Raw genomic sequence first — 25,376 nt, 5'->3', positions numbered from 1 at the left:
TTTGGAAATCGATTTGGGACTTCCTTAAAAAGCTAGAAATAAAAGTTCCATACAATCCAGCAATCCCACTCCTTGGAATATTTCCTAGAGAAATAAGAGCTGTCACACAAATAGACATATGTGCACCTATGTTCACTGCAGCACTACTCACAATAGCAAAAAGATGGAAACATCCTAGGTGCCCATCAACAGATGAATGCATAAACAAATTATGGTACACACACACACAATGGAATACTACACAATGATAAAGATCAATGACGAATCCGCCAAACATCTTACAACATGGATGAATCTGGAGGACATTATGCTGAGTGAAATTAGTCAGCTGCAAAAGGACAAATGTTGTATGAGACCACTATTATAAGAACTCAAGAAAAGGTTTAAACACAGAAAAAAAAAATCTTTGATAGTTATGAGGGTGGGGAGGGAGGGAGAGGGGTATTAACTAACTGGACAGTAGACAAGAATCACCTTAGGTGAAGGAAAGGACAACACACATTACAAGGGAAGTCAGCGCAACTGGACTGAAGCAAAAGCTTAGAAGTTTCCTGAACACTACCAAACACTTTGAAAGACAGAGTAGCTGAGTCTGGGGTCTGGGGACTATGGTTTCCAGGGACATCTAGGTCAACTGGCATAACAAAGTTTATTAAGAAAATGTTTGGCATCCCACTTTGGTGAGTAGTGTCTGGGTTTTAAAAGCAGACATCTAAGAGGTATCAGTTGGTCCCAATCCACTTGGAGCAAAGGAGAATGAGGAACACCAAAAACACAAGGAAAATATTAGCTCAAGAGACAAAAGAGCCACATAAACTACAGACTCTATCAGCCTGAGACCAGAAGAACTAGATGGTACCTGGCTACCATCAATGACTGCCCTGACAGGGAACACAACAGAAAGTCCCTGATGAAGCGGGAGAAAAGTGCAGAGCAGAACTCAAATTTATGTAAAAAGACCAGACTTAATGGTCTGAATGAGATTGGAGGAATCCCCAAAACCATGGCCCCCAGACTCTCCCTTAACCCAGAACTAAAACTATTCCTGAAGCCCACTCTTCAGGCAAAGATTAGACTGGACTATAAAACATAAAATAATACTCGTGAAGAGTGTGCTTCTTAGTTCAAGCAGATACAGGAGACCAAATGGACAACTCCTGTGAGAAGGCAGGAAGGGAAACTGATTGAATGGACACAAGAAACCTGGGGTGGAAAGGTGAAGTGTGCTGTTACAGGGATTGCAACTAATGTCACATAACAATATGTGTATAAATTTTTGTATGAGAAATTAACTTGAGCTGTAAACTTTCACCTGAAGTGCACACACGCAAATGTATCAAGGTCATGAAACACAAGGAAAAACTGTGGAACTGTAACATTTTGGAACAGACTAAGGCAACATTAACAATTAAATGTAATGTGGGATCCTGGAACAGAAAAAGAACAATAAAAAAAAAAAAAACTGGTATAATCTGAATAAAATCTGCAGTTTAATTCACAGTATGGTATCGATGTTAATTTCTTAGTTTTGATAACTGTACTATGCAAGATGTCAGCATTAGGAAAAGCTGGGTGAAGGGTATATGGGAACTTTTTATAAACTTTGCAACTTTCTTTTTAAGTCTAAAATAATTTCAAAATTAAAGAAGTGAACCAGCACACTGGACAAAGACCACGCCTTTCCAAGAAGGTGTTAGGGCTGAAGACGGGGGTCCCAAGCACCCAGCCCTTCCTTCTTTCCAACGCTCAGCTTCCCCTCCTCCTCCGTTATTTTCCTACATCAGGGCTAACTTCATTTTGTCCTTCATATGCTCATGTCATTTACTGTAATCCATCACCCTCGTTCCAGGTCCCAATGAGTTTGCTGTACTCTAACCCCCGTAAGGCTCTGCATAGCCCTTAGTCTATCCCCATCTTTCACCGCTCCCCTACTCTTGAAATACTTCCATTGTGCCATTATCAGCAAAATTCCCTATAAATATTCGGCCTATTCTAAAACCTGGTAGTGTTTTTCTGCTCCCACAGCCTCCCTATCGCTTGGCTTGGAGGTGGGAGAGATTTCCTTCTGATGCTTTCAGACCCCTCTCCCACTTCTTCCCTATAAACCTCCAGATTTTAGATTCATGTTATCAGATAACATCACCTACTCACAAATATTCTGTAAATTTGAAGTTACATGAAAATAAAAATTACCAAACAATACCTTTCTCTAGGCCCCACTTCCCTTGCCACCTATGGCTCCATTTCTATGGTCCCCTTTCCAACAGAATTCCTTGAGAAAGTTGCTTATACTTACTATCTCCAATTCTTCCCTGTGATGGCTAAGGTTATGTATCAGCTTGGCTAGGCCATGATTTTCAGTGGTTTACCAGATATTATGTAATCATCCTCCATTTTGTGATCTGATGTGTGCGCCAATCAGCTGAAAGGTCAATCAGTTGAAAGTCAATAGTTCAAAACCAGTTTGCATTCAATACATATGGATGCTCTGGTAAAGTTCTCTGGACCCTTCATCTGATTCATCATCCTCTGACATGAGCCAGCAGTCTGTCACCTAACCTGCAGATCTTGGGAGTCACCAGCTCCCACAACCCTATGAGCAAACAGCCTTCTACTTGATCTGCCAATTTTGGGTTTGTCAGCCCCTGCAAACATGTGAGTCAGGAGATGCCTGGGATTTGGGACTTGCCAGCCTCCACAACTGGGTGAGTCATTTGTTGGAAATACATCTCTCTCCCTATATTTATATATATACAATTCACTGGTTTTGCTCCTCTAGAGAGCCCAGCCTAAGATATCCACCCCCATCCCCTCTTAAATCCAACCTAAATCAGGGGTTCTATCTCTACCACACCACTGAAAATGTTCTCATCAAGGTCCTTCACTGACAGATCCAGTGATTATCAGACTTCATCCCCCATCATCAGTTGCCACTTGAGACTCTGTTGATCATTCCTTCCTTACACTTCTTCACACGGCTTCTAGAAATCCATACACTTGATTTCCTCCTACTGTACTGTCCTTCCTTCTCTTCTCCCCATTCCGTTAATGTTGCAGGGCCTCAGGACTCAGTCCTTGGTCCTCTTTTCATCTACACTCACTGCTTTAGCAATCTTATTCCAGTCATGACTTCAAATTACAATCTATATCAGTGGCTCTCAGAATCCCCTGGAGGCCTTGTTAAAATACAGATTTTTGAGCTCTACCTGCCATTTCTGAGTCAACAGGCCTGGAGCAGGCTCCAGGGTTTTCATTTCTAACAAGTTCCCAGGTGATGCTGATTCTGCTGGACAGGGTACCACACCTTTAGAGCCACTGATCTCTATGCCAACAATTCCTAAATTTTAATCTCTAGTCTAGACCTTTCTCCTTAACTCCATACTCATCTATAATTACTTACCCAAGATCTCCACTTAGAGATCTGTGACGGTTAAGATTGTGCGTCAACTTGGCTGGGCCATGATTCTCAGTGTTTTGGCAGTTGTATAATGTTGTGATCACTTCCCTGTTGAAATTTGATATGTGATCACCCCCATGATGGAATCTGCTCAGTGGTACCAGGGGAGTGGGGACTGTGGCAGCTCACCACCCCCTCAGCTTTCACCTCTCTGCCTTCCACCTTCTAGTTCCTTTTCCTGCTCGCCTTGCAAAGGTTGTTGGCTTGTTCTGGATCCAGCAGCTGTCTCTTGTCTGACCTCTGGTTCTTGGGACCTGAGCTAGCAGCTTACCTGTCTATCTTGGGATGCATTGATCTTCATGGCCTGAGAGCAAGAGTCCTACTCCCCGACCTGCTCATCTTGGGTTCACCAGCTTCTGTGGCTCCGTGAATTGGGAAAGAACCCTATTCTGATCCAAGGACTTGGGATGTTCCAACCCCTACAACTGCACGAGCTGTTTCCTTAATATAAATCTCTCTCTATATATTTATACGCATTACTGGTTTTGCTTCTCCAGAGAACCCAGACTAAGACAAGATCTGACAGACCTTTCAAAATTTACATGCCATAACTGAACCATTAAACTTGCTCTGTCTTTGCCTTTTGGTTAATGGCAACTATCTTTCCAGTTGCTCACACTGAAAATCATCACTGACTCCTCTCATCTTCTTAAACCCACATGTAATCCAGCAAGAAAAAAAGCTGGCTCTCTTCTCTTAAGCCTGTGTGCTCGAGATTCTAAATCCAGAATCTGACCCCTCTGCACCACCTCCTCTGAGAATACTGTGGTCCAAACCAGCATCAGCTCTAACTTGGATTATTATAAAAGTCCTCACTATAGCAAAGATGTCACCTTGAAGACTAAGGTGCGCCTGACCCAAGCCATGGTATTTTCAATCACATCATATGCATGTGAAAGCTGAACAATGAATACGGAAGACCAAAGAAGAATTGACACCTTTGAATTGTGGTGTTGGCGAAGAATATTGAATATGCCATAGACTGCTAAAAGAGCGAACAAACCTGTCTTGGAAGAAGTACAACCAGGATGCTCCTTAGAAACAAGGATGCTGAGACTGCGTCTTACATAATTTGGACATGTTGTCAGGAGGGATTAGTCCCTGGAGAAGGACATCATGTTTGGTAAAGTACAGTGTCAGCAGAAGAGAGGAAGACCCTCAGTGAGATGGACTGACAACAGTGGCTGCAACAATGGGCTTAAGCATAACAACGATTGTGAGCATGGTGCCGGACCAGGCAGTGTTTCGTTCTGTGGTACATAGGGTCACTATGAGTCGGAACTGACTCAACGACACCTAACAACAACAACACTATAGACTATTCTCAACCTAGCTGCTGGCATGATCCATTTAAAAATGTAAGTCAGATCATATCACTCTGCTTTCAAAACCCTGCCATGGCTCCTCTATTTAATCAGACCAAAATCTAAAGCCTTTGCCATGGCCCACAAGGCTCTACGCCCCGTCACCTCCATGACCTCCTCTCTTACTGCTCTCCCGTGCTGCTTCTGCTCCCGCTGGCTCCCCAGCATCTCTGCACATGCCAGACATGCTCCTTCCTTTGGCTCTTTGCCTTAGTTGTTCCCTCTGCCTGGAATGCTCTTTCCCCAGATATCACCTTGGTAATATCTCCACCTCCTTCAAGGCTTGGTTGAAATCTCACCTTCTCACAAGAGTTACCCTGACTGCCCTATGTGATATTTAACCCCCCTCAGGCCCCCGTTCTGCTAACCCTGCCCTACTTGTCCTTTTCCCTTAGTGCTTATCACCTTCTAGCACAGCCTATAATTCAGTTATTTATTATGCTTGTTGTCTTGTCTCCTCTGCCAGAAGGCAAGCTCCACAAGGTACGGGTCTTTGTTGTATTCACTGATGTATCCCAAGTACCAAGAACCAGTACCTAGCACAGGAGATACTGAATTTGTTCAGAGATTTCAGCAAATGAATGAATTTCAGGTCCCATGAGTCTGGGATAGACAAATGGCATGAAAACAGGTTAAATGTGTTTTCAAGAGGGACTACTATATTTTCCCACCTGGGAAAACCATCCAATCCAATCCCAGAGAGTAGACTGGAGGCAGAAATAAAAGGGCTACAGAAGGCAGACTCTGGCCTGTTGGTAAATCTGTGTCACCTGGCCCAAGGTAAATCTTCTCCTTCTGAGCAAATAAAGGCTAACTCTCCTCCCCTGGATTAGGAGAGACTACCAACACTGTGCAAAGGACTTCTTCAGGGAGCAGAGTGAGTTAAGAGCAGCAATTGTGCTAAGTGGTTTTGTATATTATCCCAACTAATTTTCTCAATAACTCAACTGAAGTTTCTAGATCTCCATTCTACGGATGAGGAAACCAAGGCTCTGAAAAGTTGAAGAGCTTGCTTGAGACACACAGCTAATGAGTGGTGGAGCTCACATTCCAATCCAGGTCAGACTGATAGTGGCCATCCAGCTGTCCCATGAGCTCTCAGCAATTAGAGCTATCTACCTGTTAGGCCTTCCTGGCTGGCTCAGGAAAGCTCTGCAGCTCAGGTCCTAGCTCCACAGCCCTCTCCTCTGGCTTCCCAACAAAGCCATACCTGGATATGGTGACGAGACAGTTGCAAAATCTCCTGTGCCATCAGCAAGGTCTTCGAGTCCATCACCAGGTACAGCAGGTGCAGGAGGGCAAGGAAGCCTGCCCCTCTCAGGTCTGTGGCTGGATTTGCTCCTGTAACAGAAACCACCAGGAAAATGGGTGGGACAGTGAGTAATACTTAATGAGGTCTCTGCTCCCTGGAGCTTCAAGGGCTTGGTTGGGAAGCTGCCTCTGGCATGAGGAGCCCAGGCTCACTTCCTACCATACTCCTGTGACTGACCAGGGGTGAAGGGGCCAAACAAGCTGGCCCTCCAGTGGTCTGGGGGAGCCTTCTACATATGTTGACCTGGAAGTCGGCTTGCTGCTGCCCTTGATCCTCTGCAGTTATTTCTCCACACACCAGCCAGAGTGATTCTTTAAAAATGGATCCTGGACTTCTGGTTCTTGGACAAGATGAAGTAGATGGTCTTCTCTCTATCCCTCCCACTAAGCACAACTAAAAACTCTGGAAATTAATATATAAAACAAACAAGAAGACTCTGAAAGGTGGAGAGAAGAAGGTAGACTGGCTAATAACCTTGGGACCTGAGAAATGACATGCGTTTTCTGAACTTCTTTTTGCCTGATACAGAAATGCCAATGAGAGCAGCCAAAAAGAGCCCCAAGGAAAACATGTTCTCTCTAACCAAAAGATCAGGAAAGGGGCAGCATGGCAAGACAGAAAGCTTTTGCCAATATCCACCCTACTCCAGCCAAACACCATGGAAAACACTGTGGCCCCATGCCCAGCCTCCCTCAGCAAAGACTGAATGGGAAGCCCAGGCTTCTATCCTGGCCCAACTGTAATGAGGTGCTCCTCAGCTCCACCAAGGTTGTGACAGAGAAGGCTCAGGGGATCTGGGACTTTCATCCCTCCTCAGTGGTAAGGACCCCCTGCACCCTCTGTGATGTCAGTGGAGGCCATACGGGAACAGCGACAAGGCACCCCTGCCCCTCCCAGCTAGGGTGGTATCACCGGAGGCCAAGTGGGGTACTAGACTTCCACCTTCACCTGGTAGTAATGAGGTGAGCACCCCCCTTTCCTTGCCAGCATGATGTCAGAGGCCTGTTAAAACAGATTTAATAAGATCCATGATGCATAACATAACAGCTAAATGTCTAGAATATAACATAAAATCACTTGTCACACCAAGAACCAGGTAAATCTCAATTTGAATGAAAAAAGACAATCAACAGACACCGACACTGAGATAACACAGATGTTGTAATTATCTGACAAGGATTTTAAAGCTGCTGTAGTGGGGAAAATAACAACCTCTTGAAAATGTCCACAACCTACCCCCCAGAACCTGTGAATACATTACCCTGAACGGCAAAGAGGAATTAAGGTTGCTAGTCAGCAGACAGGGAACTTATCCTGGATTAACTAGGTGGGCCCAAAGTAATCAGAACAGTCCTTAAAAGTGAAAGGAGGAGGCAGAAGCACAGTCAGAGAAAGAGTTGTAAGGATGGAAGCAGGGTCAGAAAGTGTCTATATTGCTTGTTTTGAAGACAGAGCAAAGGGCCACAAATCATGGATGCAGGCAGCCTCTAGAAGCTGGAAAAGGCAAGAAAACAGATTCTCTCCTACATCCTCCAGAAGGAATGCAACCCTGCTGACACCTTGACTCTAGCCTAGTGAGACCTGTGTTGAACTTACGACACCCAGAACTGTAAAATAATAAATCTGAGCGGTTTTCAGCTGCCAAGGTTGGCATAATTTGTTACGGCAGCAATAGAAGACAAATATAACAGCTAAAATAAAAATGTTTCAATGAGCAATTATTGAAACAAATGTAAAAATAGAAAGTTTCAGCAAATAAATAAAAAGTCTCAGTAAATAAAGAGAAGATATAAAGAAGAGCTGATTGGAAACTTTAGAACTGAAAAATCCAGTAATTAAAATGTAAAACTCACCAGGTGGGCTCAAGAGCAGAACAGAGATAATGGAGGAAAGAATCAGTGAACCTGAAGACAGAACAATAGAAATTATCCACTCTAAACAACAGATCGGGGTGGGGGGGAACAAGAGACTGAACTTTTTGCCTAATACAGAAACGCCAATGAGAGCAGCCAAAAAGAGCCCCAAGGAAAACAGCCCCATGATAATAACAAAAGATCTACCATTTATGTCATCAGGTCCCACAGTAGAGGAGAGGGAGTGTGGGGCTGGAAAAAAAGCACTTGAGGAAATAATGGTTGGAAATTGCCCAAATTTGGCAAAAGACATAAGCCTAGATTCAAGAACCTAAGCTAACCCCAAACAGAATAAACCCAAAGAAATGCATGCCAAGACACATTACAGTCAAACTCCTGAAAACTAAAGACAAAGAAAAGATCTTGAAAGCAGAGGGACAGCAACAACACCTCACCTATAAGGGAGAAATGATTCAAATGAGAGCAGACTTCTCATTGAAACCTATGGACGTCAGAAGGAAGTAGCACAACATTGTTTTCAGGGCTGAAAGAAATGCGATATCACCTGGAGTTTCATATCCAGTGAAACTATCCTTCATGAACGAAAAGGAAATGAGGACATTCACAGATGAAGGAAAACTAGGATAATTTATCACTAGCAGACCTACCCTATGAGGATGGCTAAAAGTTGTTCTTGACACTCAGTTTCTGTTAACAGCGGTAGAATAATTTGCAAAAGGATAGTGGTAATGGCTACACAACATGATGAACTTAATCAGTGTCACTGAATTATACATGTAAATATTGCTGAATTGGCAAATGTTATACATATACATGGTTTTACTACACAAAAAAAGATGTTGAAACGGAAAGGAAATGATGAAAGGAGTCTTGGAATATCAAGAAAGAAGAAAGAACAACGGAGAGTATATAAGGGTAAATATAACAGACCTCCCTTTTGTTGAGTTTTTAAAACTATGTTTGATGGCTAAACAAGTATCATAACATTGTCTGATGTGACTGTCAATGTATACAGAGGAAATATTTAAGACTACTATAGATGGGAAGGATAAAGGGGCTTAAACACATCAATACCAACAGACCATCAATTAATGATGGGTATAATTTTTTTTTTTTTATAAAGCTTTATAAAAAAAAAAAAAAATTTTTTTTTTTATAAAGCTTTATATAAAGCTTAAGTTTTTAAAAAGAAGATAGTTTCCTATTCTATACAAATGTAATTTGATATAATTTTGAACAAAAAAAGTAGCACAATCCAGAAACAGTTGAAATCATTTTGATTTACTCAAAAAATAAAATAAAAATTTCACCAGTATTTAAAAAAAAAAAAGAGGGACAAAAATTCCAAACCACACCTCTGCAATGACTTCCCAGCTCACTCAGAGTAAACATTTTATAATGTTTTTTTTTTTTACAAGGCCGCAAGTGGTTTTTTCTCCCATCACTCTCTTCTCGGTTACTCCACTTCAGCCACACTCCTTGCTATTTCTCAAGCTGAGCAAGTATGTTCCACCTCAGGGCCTTTGTATTTGCTGCACCCTCTTCCCGGAATGCTTTCCCCCAGATGTCTTATCTCATGGTGATGGCCTGACTGGAAGAGGACTAGCTGGCTTCTCAGCCTAGTTCTAGAATCAGGGCCAAGGAAAAGATGAACCATTCCTCTCTCTCACCCTGAAAGCCAAGATCTTCCCAGTGGTCTCCATGGAGGGCACAGTCAAACTTGGAGCCGGTCAGCTTCCTGTAGATGGTCTGGAGGATTCGGCCATGTACTGGGTCTTGGCTATCCAGGCCACCTGCCCCAAAACACACCCATACCCCTGGTCAGATTGCCCCTTAGGGGAGGACTAGATGCTTCGCAGAGGATGGTACAGTCAAGATGGATCTGGCCTGTGCTCAAGACACCCAATTCTCCCACAATTGGACCCCTCAGCTCCCACTCTCTTTCCCCTCAACAGGATACATGAAAGACCCCTGGTTAGCCTCAGCATCAGGGTGAGCAAACAGTACTCTCTGCATGAGCACACTGCAGCACCTGCCCTGTGGCAGCACCCGTGCCGGGGTGGGGCTGGCACTCACACTGGGCAATGGTCAGGACCAGGTCCCTTTCTTCATGGAGGCCCTGGTGGAGCTTTGGAGGACCGAAGAGGATGTGCCGCAGGGCGGCAAGCCCAGTCCTTCGAATGGTTGGCTGAATTCTTTTCTGGGGAGGAAGTTAGAGGCAATGGAGACAGTGCTGGGTTCACCTACCTTAATGAACTTACCATCGAACCTACACACAGGGACAGTTCTAGTGGAAAGAAGCAGTTCTCACCAACTGGCTAGCCTCAGGGCCAGAAGCTGTGTTGAGCACACACTAAGTCTCTGGAGACAGGCTCTTACAGCTCACAGGGTCTTTGCAAGCAGAAAGAGCTGTCCCCGGGTCCAGGCATCATCAGCCAGTTCTCTGCATTTAGCCTTTTGAGCTTTCCCACAACTAGCTGTTCCTGACTCACAGTGAGGCTAGGGGAGTCCCTGGGTAGTGCAAACAGTTAACATGCTCAGCTAACTGGAAGGTTGGAAGTTCGAGTTCACCCAGATGTACTGAAGAAGAAAGGCCTCCCAATCTACTTCCAAAACATCAGCATTGAAAACCCTATGGAGCGAAGTTCTATCCCAACACACGAGTCGGAACCGACTCCACAGCAACTGGTTTAGTGAGGCTAGAGACACCTAGCTGTAGGGACCGCCTATGTGGTCAGACAAAAGCCAAGCCAGGTTTCCCAGCAGCTGCTTTTACCCTTTGTCTGGTGTCTCTCTCTGTAAAGGATGTAGGTCACAAAATCAGGCAGCCTCTCAACTTCCAGGGTGAGGGAGCCAGCGGGGAGGGGAGTTCGGTGGGCAGTTTAGTGGAGCTTGATGCCTCTGCCTGCGGGGTTGCTGGAGCCTTCCGTCTGGACCACAATCAGCACTGCCTCAACCAGGTTATGCTAGCTTCTTGTGGCTTAGGGCCATTGTCACAAGCCTTAAAATATTCTGATTTTGGCAGCTTCTGGCTCTCTGTGTCCCTCAATCCAACCCTATTCCTGTTTTTTCAGTGTCTCTCTTGAGCCTGGTTTTAGACCGAAAATCTGAAATCACATTCTCCTAAACTTACGACTGGTCACTCAGGATGCCCCAGAATGCCCCTCAGCTTTTATTCCCCCCACTACTCCTTCTTTTTCCAACCTGACATATTTCTTAAATTCCCAAATAGCTACTGGTTCCTGAGGGAATGGTATATTTTCCTATATTGGCCAGGAATTATTCAGCTCCCTGGGCAGGATGCCTTGCCTCCCCCCAAGGAACTACCTAGCATTTGATTCCATTCCTAAGAGGGAAGAGCAGGGAAACAGCAACAACGGCCCCTGTATCACAGGGCCACAGGGTCTCCATGAGTACAGGCCCAGAGAGGCCTCCAGGGCACTGCACGAGGCATGGGTCCTTGGCTACCATGATCCCGTGCCCCCAGAGCCTTAGGTAAGATAGGGCCCTTGACTGGAAGTTTCCATCTTGTCTGCTCAGTGCCCTGTCCTGGTGGAACGGAAACCTGGCTCCTGGGAAGAAGCTGCTTTGCTTGAGACCCCAATTCCCTACAGCCATACCTTGAAGGAGGAGAGGTCTGTAGTCTGGAAATGCCACAGGGCCTCACTGAAGGAGATTAGCTGCCCAGGCTGGTCTGAACTGGCCCGGCTCCCTGTGACAAAAGAGAAGACACTCCAGGATTTATAACGGTAGCCATCCTGTCAGCACCATTTACAGAGGGACTTCTGGTTGTCACCTCCAATCCAAGCACTGGCTTCAGAGTGCAAATATTAGATACCTACAGTCACAACCAATCCTCTTTTGAGGGGCTGGCGTTATCTGCTGGGCTGATTCCCTTTTGGGACCAGACTGTTCACAGGCTTCCTAGGCAGCCCTCTGTAGTGAGTCGGGATAGATCTGCCCTGCAGGGAACTCCCTAAATTCCACTCACCTGTGAGGGGGCAAGTCCCTGGCTGCAGTAGATACCCACCTAGGAGCGGGCCACCAGTGAGCTTAGGAGCCTTTCCTAATTTCTACTTTGCTCCTTCTCATGCCTGTATATGAGCCCTCCTCATACTCTGTTGTAGCCCACAGGGAACTAGTTTATCAGTTAGCAATACGGGGGGACAGCTGATAAAGCCCATGGAGCATCCCTCCAGGAGCTCAGGTGGGGCTCCAGCTGGGTGGGTCCTAGTTCTCTTCTCTTACAGCTCCTTCCAAACCTCTCTCACAAAGAGACACAAGTCAGTTTTTACCCAGCCCTCAGAGCCTTCCAGCGGATGGTTTCAGCCCCCATCCCCCAGGGACTTCCTTGTGCAGTGAACAACCTGCTCTACCTTCTGCAGTGCCCTGGCTGCCTGCTTCCATCCTCTGCCCACCCTCGTCACTCTGCAGAGGCTGAATCTGACCCAGGTCCTCCCTGTCTTCTGCCAGGGCTGGGTGGGCGATGGGCAGGATGGTGGCCCTCTCCTGACAGCATTCATTCCTAGTTCCCCCTGCGGCAGAATGTCATGCTGGTATTTGAAAAGGAGACTTTACGTCATGTAGCTAAAATGACAACACTGGAAATCTGTCTCCTAATCCCAGAGTCGCAGAACCATTTTTTACACCTGAAGATGGTGCCATTGCTGCCAGCAGCGCTGTGTGAAGGTTGTGCTGTGCCTACAGTTACCTGTCTCCGGCTGGATGCTGTCCACGGCTTCCCATTCTTCTTGGGCTCTGAGCACCTCTGAGCTTATGACTACAACAGTGAGAAAAGGAAACACTGAGGTCTAGGTATGTCAGGATCACTGTGGCAGCCCCCAATCTTGTCTGCTTGCCTTCTGTCTTGTCTCTCTCCAATCCCCCTTCACATAGCTGGCTGAGTGAGCTATCCCAAAGGCAAATCTGATGTCAACCCCTTCTCAAGACCCTCCAGGGATTCTCCATAACCCTCAAGGTAATGCCAAAACTCTTTAGCACAGCACCTAAGTACCTCTATAACCTGGATCCTTCTCACCTCCCAGCTTTGCCCTCGGGCTCTACAGACCTTGCTGAAGGTTCCCAACAAGCTCTACCCCCTCCCACTTTAGGTGCCTTGGCTCAGGCTACGCTCCCCTTACTGACCAGCCAGGAGCCTAGGACTCTAACCTTTACTTCCAACTCCTGCTGGCTTAGCCCCTTCTCAGTCCTCAGTTAACTCTGATATCACCCTCACTGGATGTTGTCTTTCACCTCATCAGTCTGGACTAGGAGCCACTCCTGACAGATGCTGATACCCAGTGCTTATCATACAGTGCTGGAACTGTCTCTCCCACTAGTCTGTGGGCTATATGAGGGCAGGCTTCTCCAGAACCTAGCACAGTGCCTGACACATGATAGGCGCTCAGCAAACGTTTGATGAATGAAAGAATGAAAGCACAATACCAAAAACCAAACCAGTTGCCTTAAGTAGATTCTGACTCATGAAGACCCCATGTGTGTCAGAGTAAAATTGTGCTCCATAGGGTTTTCAGTGACTGGTTTTTCAGAAGTGGATCACCAGGCCTTTCTTCTGAGGGGCCGCTGGGTAGACTTGAACCACCAACCTTTTGGTTAGCACCCCAGTGCTTAACCATTTGTGCCACCCAGGGCCACTGAAAGCACAAGAAGAGGGGAAAAGCAGCAGGACAGGTTCTCGAGAGCCACCGCACTCTATTTTAAATCTCCACCACTTACTAGCATTTCCCTGGGCAAGTTACCTAATCATCTGTAATTTCTCATGAGAGAGCTGTGAGTATGAGGTAATTCTACAACTTGGAAGAGTATGTGGCACAAAGGTAAGAGTTCAAAACATGTTAGCTGTTATTACTGATACAACCATGGGCTCAGGTCCAGCAGAGCAAAGGACAGCTGTAGCAGGTGAGGTGGGGCCAGAGGTCCTGAATGATTGGATTTCTAGAAAATTCAATCTTGCCAGCCCCAAACTAGACAACTCCAACAGAATACGGAATACTCGACTTTGGATGGTCAAGAACAAAACATGCTGGACCCTTGGGAGATGAAAAGAAGGGGCAAAGGGGCTGAATAAAAACAGAAGAGTGGAACAACAACAATGAATGCTTATTATGAGGCTGGAAAGGGTCCCCTCACTCTTCACCACCCCCTACACACAGCTTTATTGATTTTTCCCTCTTCAAATCCTCATCTACCTCAAGAAAAAGTTTAAACACAGAAAAAAACATTCTTTGATGGTTATGAGGGTGGGAAGGGAGGGAGAGGGGTATTCACTAACTAGATAGTAGACAGGAGGTCAGCACAACTGTACTAAACCAAAAGCTAAAAAGTTTCCTGAATACAATGAAATGCTTTGAAGGCCAGAGTAGCAGGGACAGGGGCCTGGGGACCATGGTTTCAGGGGACATCTAGGCCAACTGGCATAACAAAATGTATTAACAAAACGTTCTGTATCCCACTTTGGTGAGTGGGCAACTCCTCTCTGGAGGCAAGATGAGAAGCCAGAAGGGGACTGGAGCTAGTTGAATGGACATGGGGAATACAGGGTGGAGAGGAGGAGTGTGCCATTTCATTAGGGGGAGGGTAGCTAGGAGTACATAGCAAGGTGTGTATAAGTTTATGTATGAGAGGCTGACTTGATTTGTAAACCTTCACTTAAAACACAAAAAAAGAAAAAAAAAACCCTCTTCTACACCCTGTCAAATCCTCAGCAACGTGATCAGTCTTGAACCCCTCACACTTCACCTACAAACAACTTGATCAAAGATTGTGAGCCAGGAGGTGAAGCCTCGGCAATAAAGGTATGGGCATTTGACGTCATAGCAGGTTGGTCAACAGAAAGTACAAGGTCTCAACTAACAATATCAATCTGGTGCCTAAAAATTGGACACAAACATCCAGACTGTACAAAAGCTTCTCTTTCCTTCCTCTTGAAACCAGGGATGCTCCTCCTACTTCTGATGGGGATCCTGGCGTAATACTATTCTCCCCTGACCAACAACAGAACATGGGGAGAAAGGACAAATCTTTAGGATAACAAACACAGCTGACATTAGTACGATTCTTTATCTTTTATCCATGTTTCAACTGCCTCCTTTATTTGGGCTTTATTCCATTTACTCATGAGCATACAACATTGCTGTTTTAGCCTGCCTATTAATTTAAATTGGAGTCCTTGGGCAGTGTAAATGGTTAATGAGCTCAGCTGCTAAATGAAAGGTTGGAGGTTCAAGTCCACCCAGAAGCACCTTGGAATAAAGGCCTAGTGAGTTACTTCCAAAAAAATGAACCATTGAAACCACTACGGAGCACAGTTCTACTCTTACACACGGGTTCACCACGAGTCAGAATTAACTCAATGGCAACTGGTTTTCTTATTAATTTAAATTAGCCGAGAGCAATGTACAAAAATTTTTTTATTGTTTCATACAATTAAAAGTATCTGGCACACAACATCATTTTAAATGTAGAGAACCTGAAAGCATTACCCTTGAGAATGGGAACCAGACAAGGATGCCCTTTATCACCGCTCTTATTCAACATTGTGCTAGAGGTCCTAGCCAGAGCAATTAGGCTGGATAAAGAAATAAAGGGCATCCGGATTAGCAAGGAAGAAGTAAAATTATCTCTATTTGCAGATAACATGATCTTACACATAGAAAACCCTAAGGAATCCTCCAGAAAACTACTGAAACTAACAGAAGAGTTTGGCAGAGTTTCAGGTTACAAGATAAACATACAAAAATCACTTCGATTCCTCTACATCAACAAAAATAACACCGAAGAGGAAATCACCAAATCAATACCATTCACAGTAGCCCCCAAGAAGATAAAATACTTAGGAATAAATCTTACCAAAGATGTAAAAGACCTATACAAAGAAAACTACAAAGTACTAGAGCAAGAAACTAAAAGGGACCTACATAAGTGGAAAAACATACCTTGCTCATGGATAGGAAGACTTAACATAGTAAAAATGTCTATTCTACCAAAAGCCATCTATATATACAATGCAATTCCGATCCAAATTCCAACGACATTTTTTAATGTGATGGAGAAACAAATCACCAACTTCATATGGAAGGGAAAGAAGCCCTGGATAAGTAAAAGCATTACTGAAAAAGAAGAAGAAAGTGGGAGGCCTCATTCTACCTGATTTTAGAACATATTACACAGCCACAGTAGTCAAAACAGCCTGGTACTGGTACAACAACAGGCACATAGACCAATGGAACAGAATTGAGAACCCAGATATAAATCCATCCACGTATGAGCAGCTGATATTTGACAAAGGACCAGTGTCAGTTAATTGGGGAAAAGATAGACTTTTTAACAAATGGTGCTTTCATAACTGGATATCCATTTGCAAAAAAATGAAACAGGACCCATACCTCACACCATGCACAAAAACTAACTCCAAGTGGATCAAAGACCTAAACATAAAGACTAAAACGATAAAAATCATGGAACAAAAAATAGGGACAACATTAGGAGCCCTAATACAAGGCATAAACAGAATACAAAACATTACTAAAAATGACGAGGAGAAACCAGATAACTGGGAGCTCCTAAAAATCAAACACCTATGCTCATCTAAAGACTTCACCAAAAGAGTAAAAAGACCACCTACAGACTGGGAAAAAAGTTTCAGCTACGACATCTCTGACCAGCGCCTGATTTCTAAAATCTATATGATTCTGTTAAAACTCAACCACAAAAAGACAAACAACCCAATTAAAAATTGGGCAAAGGATATGAACACGCACTTCACTAAAGAAGATATTCAGGGGGCTAACAGATATGTGAGAAAATGCTCTCGATCATTAGCCATTAGAGAAATGCAAATTAAAATTACGATGAGATTCCATCTCACTCCAACAAGGCTGGCATTAATCCAAAAAACACAAAATAATAAATGTTGGAGAGGCTGCGGAGAGATTGGAACTCTTATACACTGCTGGTGGGAATGTCAAATGGTACAACCACTCTGGAAGGTGATCTGGCATTTCCTTAAAAAGTTAGAAATAGAACTACCATACAACCCAGAAATCCCACTCCTCGGGATATATCCTAGAGAAATAAGAGCCTTTACATGAACAGATATATGCACACCCATGTTTATTCCAGCACTGTTTACAATAGCCAAAAGCTGGAAGCAACCAAGGTGTCCATCAACGGATGAATGGATAAATAAATTACAGTATATTCATACAATGGAATACTATGCATTGATAAAGAACAGTGAGGAATCTGTGAAACGTTTCATAACATGGAGGAACCTGGAAGGCATTATGCTGAGTGAAATTAGTCAGATGCAAAAGGACAAATATTGTATAAGACCACTATTATAAGATCTTGAGAAATAGTTTAAACTGAGAAGAACACATTCTTTTGTGGTTATGAGAAGGGGGAGGGAGGGAGGGTGGGAGAGGGTTATATACTGATTAGATAGTAAACAAGAACTACTTTAGGTGAAGGGAAGGACAATGCTCAATACAGGGAAGGACAGCTCAACTGGACTGGACCAAAAGCAAAGAAGTTTCCGGGATAAACTGAATGCTTCGAAGGTCAGCAGAGCAAGGGTGGGCGTTTGGGGACTGTGGCTTCAGGGAACACGTAAGTCAATTGGCAAAATAAATTCTATTAAGAAAACATTCTGCATCCCACTTTGAAGTGTGGTATCTGGGGTCTTAAATGCTAACAAGTGGCCGTCTAAGATGCATCAATTGGTCTCAACCCACCTGGATCAAAGGAGAATGAAGAACACCAAGGTCACAAGATAATTATGAGCCCAAGAGACAGAAAGGACTACATGAACTAGAGACTTACATCATCCTGAGACTAGAAGAACTAGATGGTGCCCGTCCACAACCGATGACTGCCCTGACAGGGAGCATAACAGAGAACCCCTGAGGGAGCAGGAGAACAGTGGGATGCAGACCCCAAATTCTCATAAAAAGACCAGACTTAATGTTCTGACTGAGACTAGAAGAATCCCAGCAGTCATGGTCCCCACACCTTCTGTTGGCCTCGGACAGGAACCATTCCCAAAGACAACTCATCAGACACAGAATGGACTGGACAATGGGTTAGAAAGAGATGCTGATGAGGAGTGAGCTACTTGTATCAGTTGGACACTTGAGACTCTACTGGCATCTCCTGTCTGGAGGGAGATGGGAGGGTAGAGAGGGTTAGCAACTGGCAAAACGGTCATGAAAGGAAAGACTGGAAGGAGGGAGCAGGCTGACTCATTAGGAGGAGAGTAAATGGGAGTATGTAGCAAGGTGTATATAAGTTTATATGTGAGAGACTGACTTGATTTGTAAACTTTCACTTAAAGCACAATAAAAATTATTAAAAAAAAATCCTACCTCATTAAAAAAAAAAAAGTATCTGGCACATAAATGCCTGTTGTATTCAAATATAAAACACCTTGATATTTAAGGTAAAATCTGTAAAAAATGTTGGGTTCATCATCATATAATAAAGACAAAGTTAAATTAAAAGAAGCTTCACAGACCTCCAAATTATTTTTCTACATTAGAATGTTTTTAAAAAGCATCATATTTGTATAGGCTACATTTTTAGTTAGCAGGAGTTAAAGATAACTAGCAATATTAATATTAATCAGCACTCACTATGATTCATACTCTATGTGCTAAGTACTTTATTTAAATGATCTCATTCAATCCTTACAAAATTCCTGTAATACAGGTTCTGATATATTCCCTGTTTTATAGCTGAAGAAAGTGAGGGGTAGAAAGGTTAAGAAACTTGCTCAAGGTCATATAGCTGGTGGGGGACAGAGTTGGGATTTAAGTCAGGATATTGGACCCCAGGAATGGTGCTTCTGACTTGGTGTGTGTGCCTTTCTCTGTAAGAAATTCGCAAGTGGAATGAGCTTAAATATAGTATAGGAAAAAGCCATGTGAAGCAGATAAAGTAGGATACTTTCTCAATGCCTTTTCACATATCCATCTCATGTCCCTTTCATAACATCCCTTTGAGGGTACGGGAGATATTAGTATCTCCACTGTAGAAACAGAAATGATATGACTTGTCTAAAGGCGCAATGAAGGTCACTACCCAAAACCCACTGCCGTCAAGTGGATCCCCACTCATAGCAACCCTATAGGACCGAGTAGAACTGCCCCCATAGGGTTTCTGTAAATCTTTACGGAAGCAGACTGCCATATCTTTCTCCCGAGGAGCTGCTGGTGGGTTCGAACCACTGACCTTTTGGTTAGCAGCCGAGTGCTTTAACCACCGCAGCATGAGGGCTCCTTTACTAGGTCACTAGCAGAGAAGAATGAGAACTCAGGTCTTTGACTCTTAATCAGTATTGATTCTATTTTTCTTAAGGAATGATAAATCTACAGAATTCTGTGGGACAAGGAGTGAGAGAAATTCAAATGATGAGAAGATCCCTGAAGATGCCTGACTGGGTCCTTCTCTAGATGCCCAGGGCCCTGAAGTGGACCTTACCTCCCGGTTTCCATCCATCTGCTTCTGCTGTCAGGGCCCGGAGGATGCTGTGGTTCTTCAACTCTGAGAGCTGCAGGAGCAGATGAGCTTAGTGTGAGGATGGAATCCACGGCCCCCTTCCACACAAACACTGTCTACCTGGTACCCTGAATGCCCTTTGAAACGGGGGCCTGATGGATCTAGGCTGCCCTGATGGTTATTTAAAGCCAGTCTTAAAGCAGGGTACTTGGAAAACTCCAATTGCAATATAAAAATCAGACAATGTGGTATTATTCCCATTGGACTTTATACTCGGCTTCATTATAACAATTACCTTACTACACAGAGGCTGTTTTTGCGTGTTTGTGTTCCACACCCCTTCTGTGAGTGTGAGCTTCTGGAGGGTGGGGCCTATGACATCCTGTGTCCCCAGTGCTTAGCACAGTGCCTGGCAGCACGCAGCGGTACACAACCAAAGCTCGTATTGGCAGGAGACACGGAGGTGTGGGAGATACGTACAGGAATTCCTCTGAAAGGGGCGAGAACATGATTCTCCTTGTCATACGGTGGGGAGCATAGGACAGCAGACATTGTTTCAACCTGTAAGACATTACCAGGGTCAATCTCATGAGCACACATCGGTCCCACAGAGATGACAGTTTAAATGTCGCTTTTTTTCCCGGTGCCACAAAAAACAGATGAGCTCCAGACAAGTCACTAAGAGGACTATTGTGAAGGAAAATTGTTTAATTTGGTCTTAAGAAAAACTGACTAAAGTTTAGTTAATGTTATCTCAAAAACCTTATACAGATGTCCTCTCCATGTAAGTAAAGTTCACGAGGCAGCGTCTTACAGCCTTATCGCCCAACCAAACCTTCCCCCAAATCGAGCTTAAAAAAAAAACAAAACTTATATAAAACAACTGACCTATTGTTTGTAACACATATCACAGGTACAGAGCTAATTTCCCTAATTTGCTAAAAATCCTACAAATCAGTAAGGAAAACAGACAAACAAACAAAAAAAAAACCCGTAGAAAAATAGGCCAAGGACATGGACAGTTCACACAAAAGGAAACACAAATACTTCTTAAACTTATGAAAAAATGCTCAGCCTCACTCATAAAAACAGAAAAGCCAATTACAACTACTCTGAGGTAATATTTGTCACTTATCAGACTGGCAAAGGTCAGGAAGCTCGTTAACACACTGGGGGCCAGAGTGGGAAGTGTTATATCACACAGGAGAGTAGTTGTTGCCACCTCTACGGATTGACAAGATCTGACAAAATGACACTTGCTTTGTACCTCCTGATCTTGTCATTCTATTCTAGGAATTCATCCAAGAGATAAACTCATCCATATGCAGAATGACATATTCACTGTAGCACTGTTTATACTAGCAAAAGGCTGATAAAACCCTGAATGTCCACTATGGACTGATTAAACAAATTAAAGCCTATCCACTCAGTGAGAACCTATGTAGCCATAAAGAACAAGAAAGTGCCCATACGAGAAAGCTCCACATGGGCAATACGAACTACCTTCATGATAAATTAAGTGAAAAAAGCAAAGGACAGAATATATACCTATTCTATCATTTGCATTTTTCTAAACAAATAATAACTACTACGTGTCTGCCCGTTTGTCATACTGTGGTGGCTTGCATGTAGTGGTGCTGGAAGCATTGCCACTGGTATTTCAAATACCAGCAGGGTCACCCATGGTAGACAGGTTTCAGTGGAGCTTCCAGACTAAGACAGACTAGGAAGAGGGACTGGCAGTCTACATCTGAAAAAATTGGCCAGTGAAAACCTTACGAAGAGCAGCGGGACATTGCCTGATACAGTGCTGGGGGATGATCCCCTCAGGCTGGAAGGCACTCAAAAGACGACTGGGGAAGAGCTGCCTCCTCAAAGTAGATTCAACCCTAATGATGTGGATGAAGTCGAGCTTTTGGGGCCCTCATTTGCTGATGTAGCACGACTCAAAATGAGAAGAAACTGCTGCAAACATCCATTAACAAATTGGAACATGGAATGTATGAAGTATGAATCTAGGAAAATTGGAAGTCATCAAAAATGAAATGGAACACATAAACATTGATATACTGGTCATTTTGAATCAGACAATCGTATGGTCTACTATGCTGGAATGACAAATTGAAGAGAAGTGGCATCACAAAGAGCATTTCAAGGTCTATTCTGAAGTACAATGCTGTTGGTGATAAGATAATATCCATACGCTTACAAGGAAGACTAGTTAATATGACTATTATTCAAATTTACACACTAACCACTAAGGGCAAAGATGAAGAAATTGAAGATTTTTACCAGCTTTTGCAGTCTGAAATTGACCAAACATGCAATCAGGATGCATTGATAATTACTGGTGATTGCAATGATAAAGTTGGAAACGAAGAAGGATCAGGAATTGGAAAACACGGCCTTAGTGATAGAAATGATGCTAGAGATCGCATGACAGAATTTTTCAAGACCAATGACTTCTTCATCGCAAATACCTTTTTTCTGTAACATTAACGGTGACTATACACATGGACCTCACCAGACGCAATAAACACGAATCAAATCGATTACCTCTGTGAGAACCCCTGAGGGAGCAGGAACCCCTGAGGGAGCAGGAGAGCAGTGGGATGCAGACCCCAAATTCTCATGAAAAGAACAGACTTCATGGTCTGACTGAGACTGGAAGGACCCCGGTGGTCATGGCCCCCAGACCTTCTGTTGGCCCAGGACAGGAACCATTCCTGAAGCCAACTCTTCAGACATGGATTGGACTGGACAATGGGTTGGAGAGGGATGCTGGTGAGGAGTGAGCTTCTTGGATCAGGTGGACACTTGAGACTATGTTGGCATCTTCTGCCTAGAGGGTAGATGAGGGGGTAGACGGGGTTAGAAGCTGGTGAAATGGACACAAAAAGAGAGAGTGGAGGGAGAGAGCAGGCTGTCTCATTAGGGGGAGAGTAATTGGGAGTATGTAGCAAGGTGTATATAACATTTTTATGAGAGAGACTGACTTGATTTGTAAACTTTCACTTAAAGCACAATAAAAATTATATTAAAAAAAATTGATTACCTCTGTGGAAAGAGACAATGGAAAAACTCCATATAATCTGTCAGAACAAGGCTGGGGCTGACTGCAGAACAGACCATCAATTGCTCATATGTAACTTCAAGTTGAAATTGAAGAAAATTAGAGCAAGTCCACGAGAGCCAAAATACGACCTTGAATATATCCCACCTGAATTCGGAGATCATCTCAGGAACATATCTGACTCAGTGAACACTAATGACCGAAGACCAAACGAGTTGTGGAGGGACATCAAGGACATCATACATGAAGAAAGCAAGAGGTCATTAAAAAGATAGGAAAGAAAGAAAAGACCAAGATGGATGCCAGAAGAGACTCTGAAACTTGTTCTGGAAGCTCCACTGAAATCTGTTCAGCATCACAGCAACACGCAAGCCTCCACTGACAGACAGGTGGTAGGTACGCATGAGGTATGTTGGCTGGGAATCAAACCTGGGTCTCCTGCACGGAAGGTGAGAATTCTACCACTGAACAACCAATGTTACTAGGCACAGAATGTGTTTTCAGAAATATCTGGTGACTCATGGTGCCGAACAATTCCCTGCAGGGATCGGTGCACTCAGGATTCATTTTGTCATTCTATTTCCTCTCCAAATCAGTCCCCTCCAGCATCCAAAGACTTTTCTCTGGGAGAACAGTTCACCTATTTTACTGCTGAGAAGAAAACCTTACTGGATCCCAAAACAAAGGGTTCGTCCCAATCTGGCCCCTGAATCCCATAGGTTCCTTTTAAGAATATCTCTGGGCAAGGTGGGGAGAAAGGCAATAGATGTAGGGTTGACTGCCAGGCTCATAACATAAAAGACATATAACATTGAACCAAAATCCTAAGGACAACTAGGCCAGGTAAAGAGGCCAGTAAGGTAAACAGTCCAAATCTATGAGGTACAGATTTCTTGGGGGATTCCTCATTTAAATTTGCCCTGACCCCCATCCAAGCAATTACAAAACAAAATCCCATAACCCACTTAGAAAATAAGCTATCAGGAAAGGAAATTGACTCCAGTGAATAGAAACTCCTTCTAATAGAAGAAAGAGAACTATAATGAGCATTTTTTCCTGAATATTTCTAAGCTCCACATTCTTTTGATATGTTCTACCTCGTTACAATTAACCATACATCCCAAATCAACACCATCTTTCCCAGATAGGAATGATGCTTACCTGCCCATCTTTTAACTCTTTCTCATTATGGAAAGTGCCAGATATTTCATTCATGACTCAGAACCATTTGTTCAAGTGAGCTTTGTCCTTGGGCTCAGGAAGGGGTTAAAATAAGGTCGGAGATCAGCAGCTGTGGGAGAGTTGGAGCTCCAGCTGCTCTATATTTGCTGTCCCTCTTGGCAGTCGTTCAGCCTAGGGGTAAGAAAACAGTTCCTCTGTGCCATCACCAGGTGTGGGAGGTTTCAGTGAGTATGAAAGAAGTCCCTGAGGGCTCTGAAGTCTCTGCTCAGCAAAAAAAAAAGTAAAGAAAACTGGTTTCATCATTCAGTTATGCCTCTGTTGAGAAAAATGGATTTTTAAAATCTTTAAGCAGCTGTGAATTTATTCAGGATAAATAAGCAGCCTACCTCTTATTACCCAGACCACAGGATGGAAACAAAGAGGCCCTGCAGGAGTCAGTGGGCTGGGTTCGCAATGTCATCTAGAAGGCAGAAGGCGGCAGCAACACTGTGAATGGTGGGGTCTGTTTCTGACCATGAAGTGACTGGGCCCTAAGGCAGCTTATCAAAGACACGTGGCAAGTAGGTGGTGCCTTGGTGGGTGGTCTTCGCTGAAGTGCTCTGGCTTTGCTCAGGTCTCAGACTCAGGTTGGGTCTGGGGGCTTAAAAGACGGAGTTCCTATGGTGGTAGAAACTGAAAATGCAACACAACATCCTAATCTTCGCTCAGTGATCACTGATGCTGTATATGTGGCAGCTGGCTAGCCAGTTTGGCTCCTTAATCTCACATCGTCTGCCCCAAGAGAAGGGCTGGACAGGCCCATATCTCATCATGGGGGAATTGGACGTAATGGAAGCCGGTCACCCCCAAAACCATGCAGGATCGTAAGTGGACAGTTAGTTCACACATTTGACAGTCAAACGTCACAGACTCGGATGACTAAAGGAGGGTGGCCTCTCTATGAGATCAGCCTTCCACTGTGGGTTATGATCTGGGTTCCCCAAAAATTGTCTGCTAGTTACAAACTGGGATCTTTGTCAGGAGGTAGGTGGCATCGATTCCTAATACCTGCAATTAGCAGGAATACTTCCTAACTCTTGGGCTGGACATTTGGCTCACTGGAATGTGGTGGGGGTGGGCGTGGGGGTAGCACAGTGCCCCTCAGTCATGGCACCTCAGGAACTAGCTCGCTCTCACAGTAGCCCCTGTGGCCTCAGTATATGCCTCCTTTTCTCTTCCCTCAGCCTAGGCGTCCATGGCAACATATGACAAAACACTCACATATCAACGAACCTGGGGGAGGTGACAAGCAGATATGGTCAGCCTTCTCAGAACGGCTCTTCTGCCACTGTGTATGAAATGAACTAAGAAGCACAGAAGCATGACGAACTTCACGCTCCTGCCAGTGCCTCAGTTAGGTCTGTATCAGAGAAAAGAAAGGACAAAGCACTGTCACACAAGCAAATACTTGAAGTTATGAAGTCACTCTTTGCAATATTAGCAAGCTTATAGATGGGCCCGAGGAAATGACCTTCCTGGGAAGATGGATCCTTTTCAAATCAACCAAATATTTGCTGGGCGCCCGGCGTAGACGAGGGACTACATTAAGGGGGTAAGA

General features: G+C 44.0%; 1 protein-coding gene across 8 annotated transcripts in view; it reads right to left on the bottom strand.

Annotated features, from left to right (window-relative positions):
• Window positions 1–25,376, bottom strand: part of ELMOD3 (ELMO domain containing 3) — a 35,247-nt gene that overhangs the window by 9,012 nt on the left and 859 nt on the right. For 4 of the 8 annotated variants that reach the window (XM_064268794.1, XM_064268790.1, XM_064268788.1 and 1 more), the window contains exons 2-11: window positions 25,052–25,178; window positions 24,166–24,239; window positions 23,759–24,040; window positions 20,005–20,085; window positions 19,507–19,576; window positions 12,719–12,787; window positions 11,628–11,719; window positions 10,084–10,207; window positions 9,678–9,800; window positions 6,032–6,162 (exon numbers count right to left, since the gene is read on the bottom strand). In XM_064268794.1, coding sequence (XP_064124864.1) covers window positions 6,032–6,162; window positions 9,678–9,800; window positions 10,084–10,207; window positions 11,628–11,719; window positions 12,719–12,787; window positions 19,507–19,576; window positions 20,005–20,085; window positions 23,759–23,812 — 744 coding nt within the window. In that variant the 5' untranslated portion in view covers window positions 23,813–24,040; window positions 24,166–24,239; window positions 25,052–25,178. Of the gene's footprint in view, window positions 1–6,031; window positions 6,163–9,677; window positions 9,801–10,083; window positions 10,208–11,627; window positions 11,720–12,718; window positions 12,788–19,506; window positions 19,577–20,004; window positions 20,086–22,080; window positions 22,367–23,758; window positions 24,041–24,165; window positions 24,240–25,051; window positions 25,179–25,376 lie in introns of all 8 variants that reach the window. The other 4 variants (XM_064268792.1, XM_064268793.1, XM_064268789.1 and 1 more) reach the window with 4 other exon arrangements.

Source organism: Loxodonta africana, chromosome 15, assembly GCF_030014295.1.
Source record: "Loxodonta africana isolate mLoxAfr1 chromosome 15, mLoxAfr1.hap2, whole genome shotgun sequence".
Lineage (NCBI taxonomy): Eukaryota > Metazoa > Chordata > Mammalia > Proboscidea > Elephantidae > Loxodonta > Loxodonta africana.
Note: the sequence above shows the minus strand (reverse complement) of the source record. Positions and strands in the feature narration are given on the sequence as shown.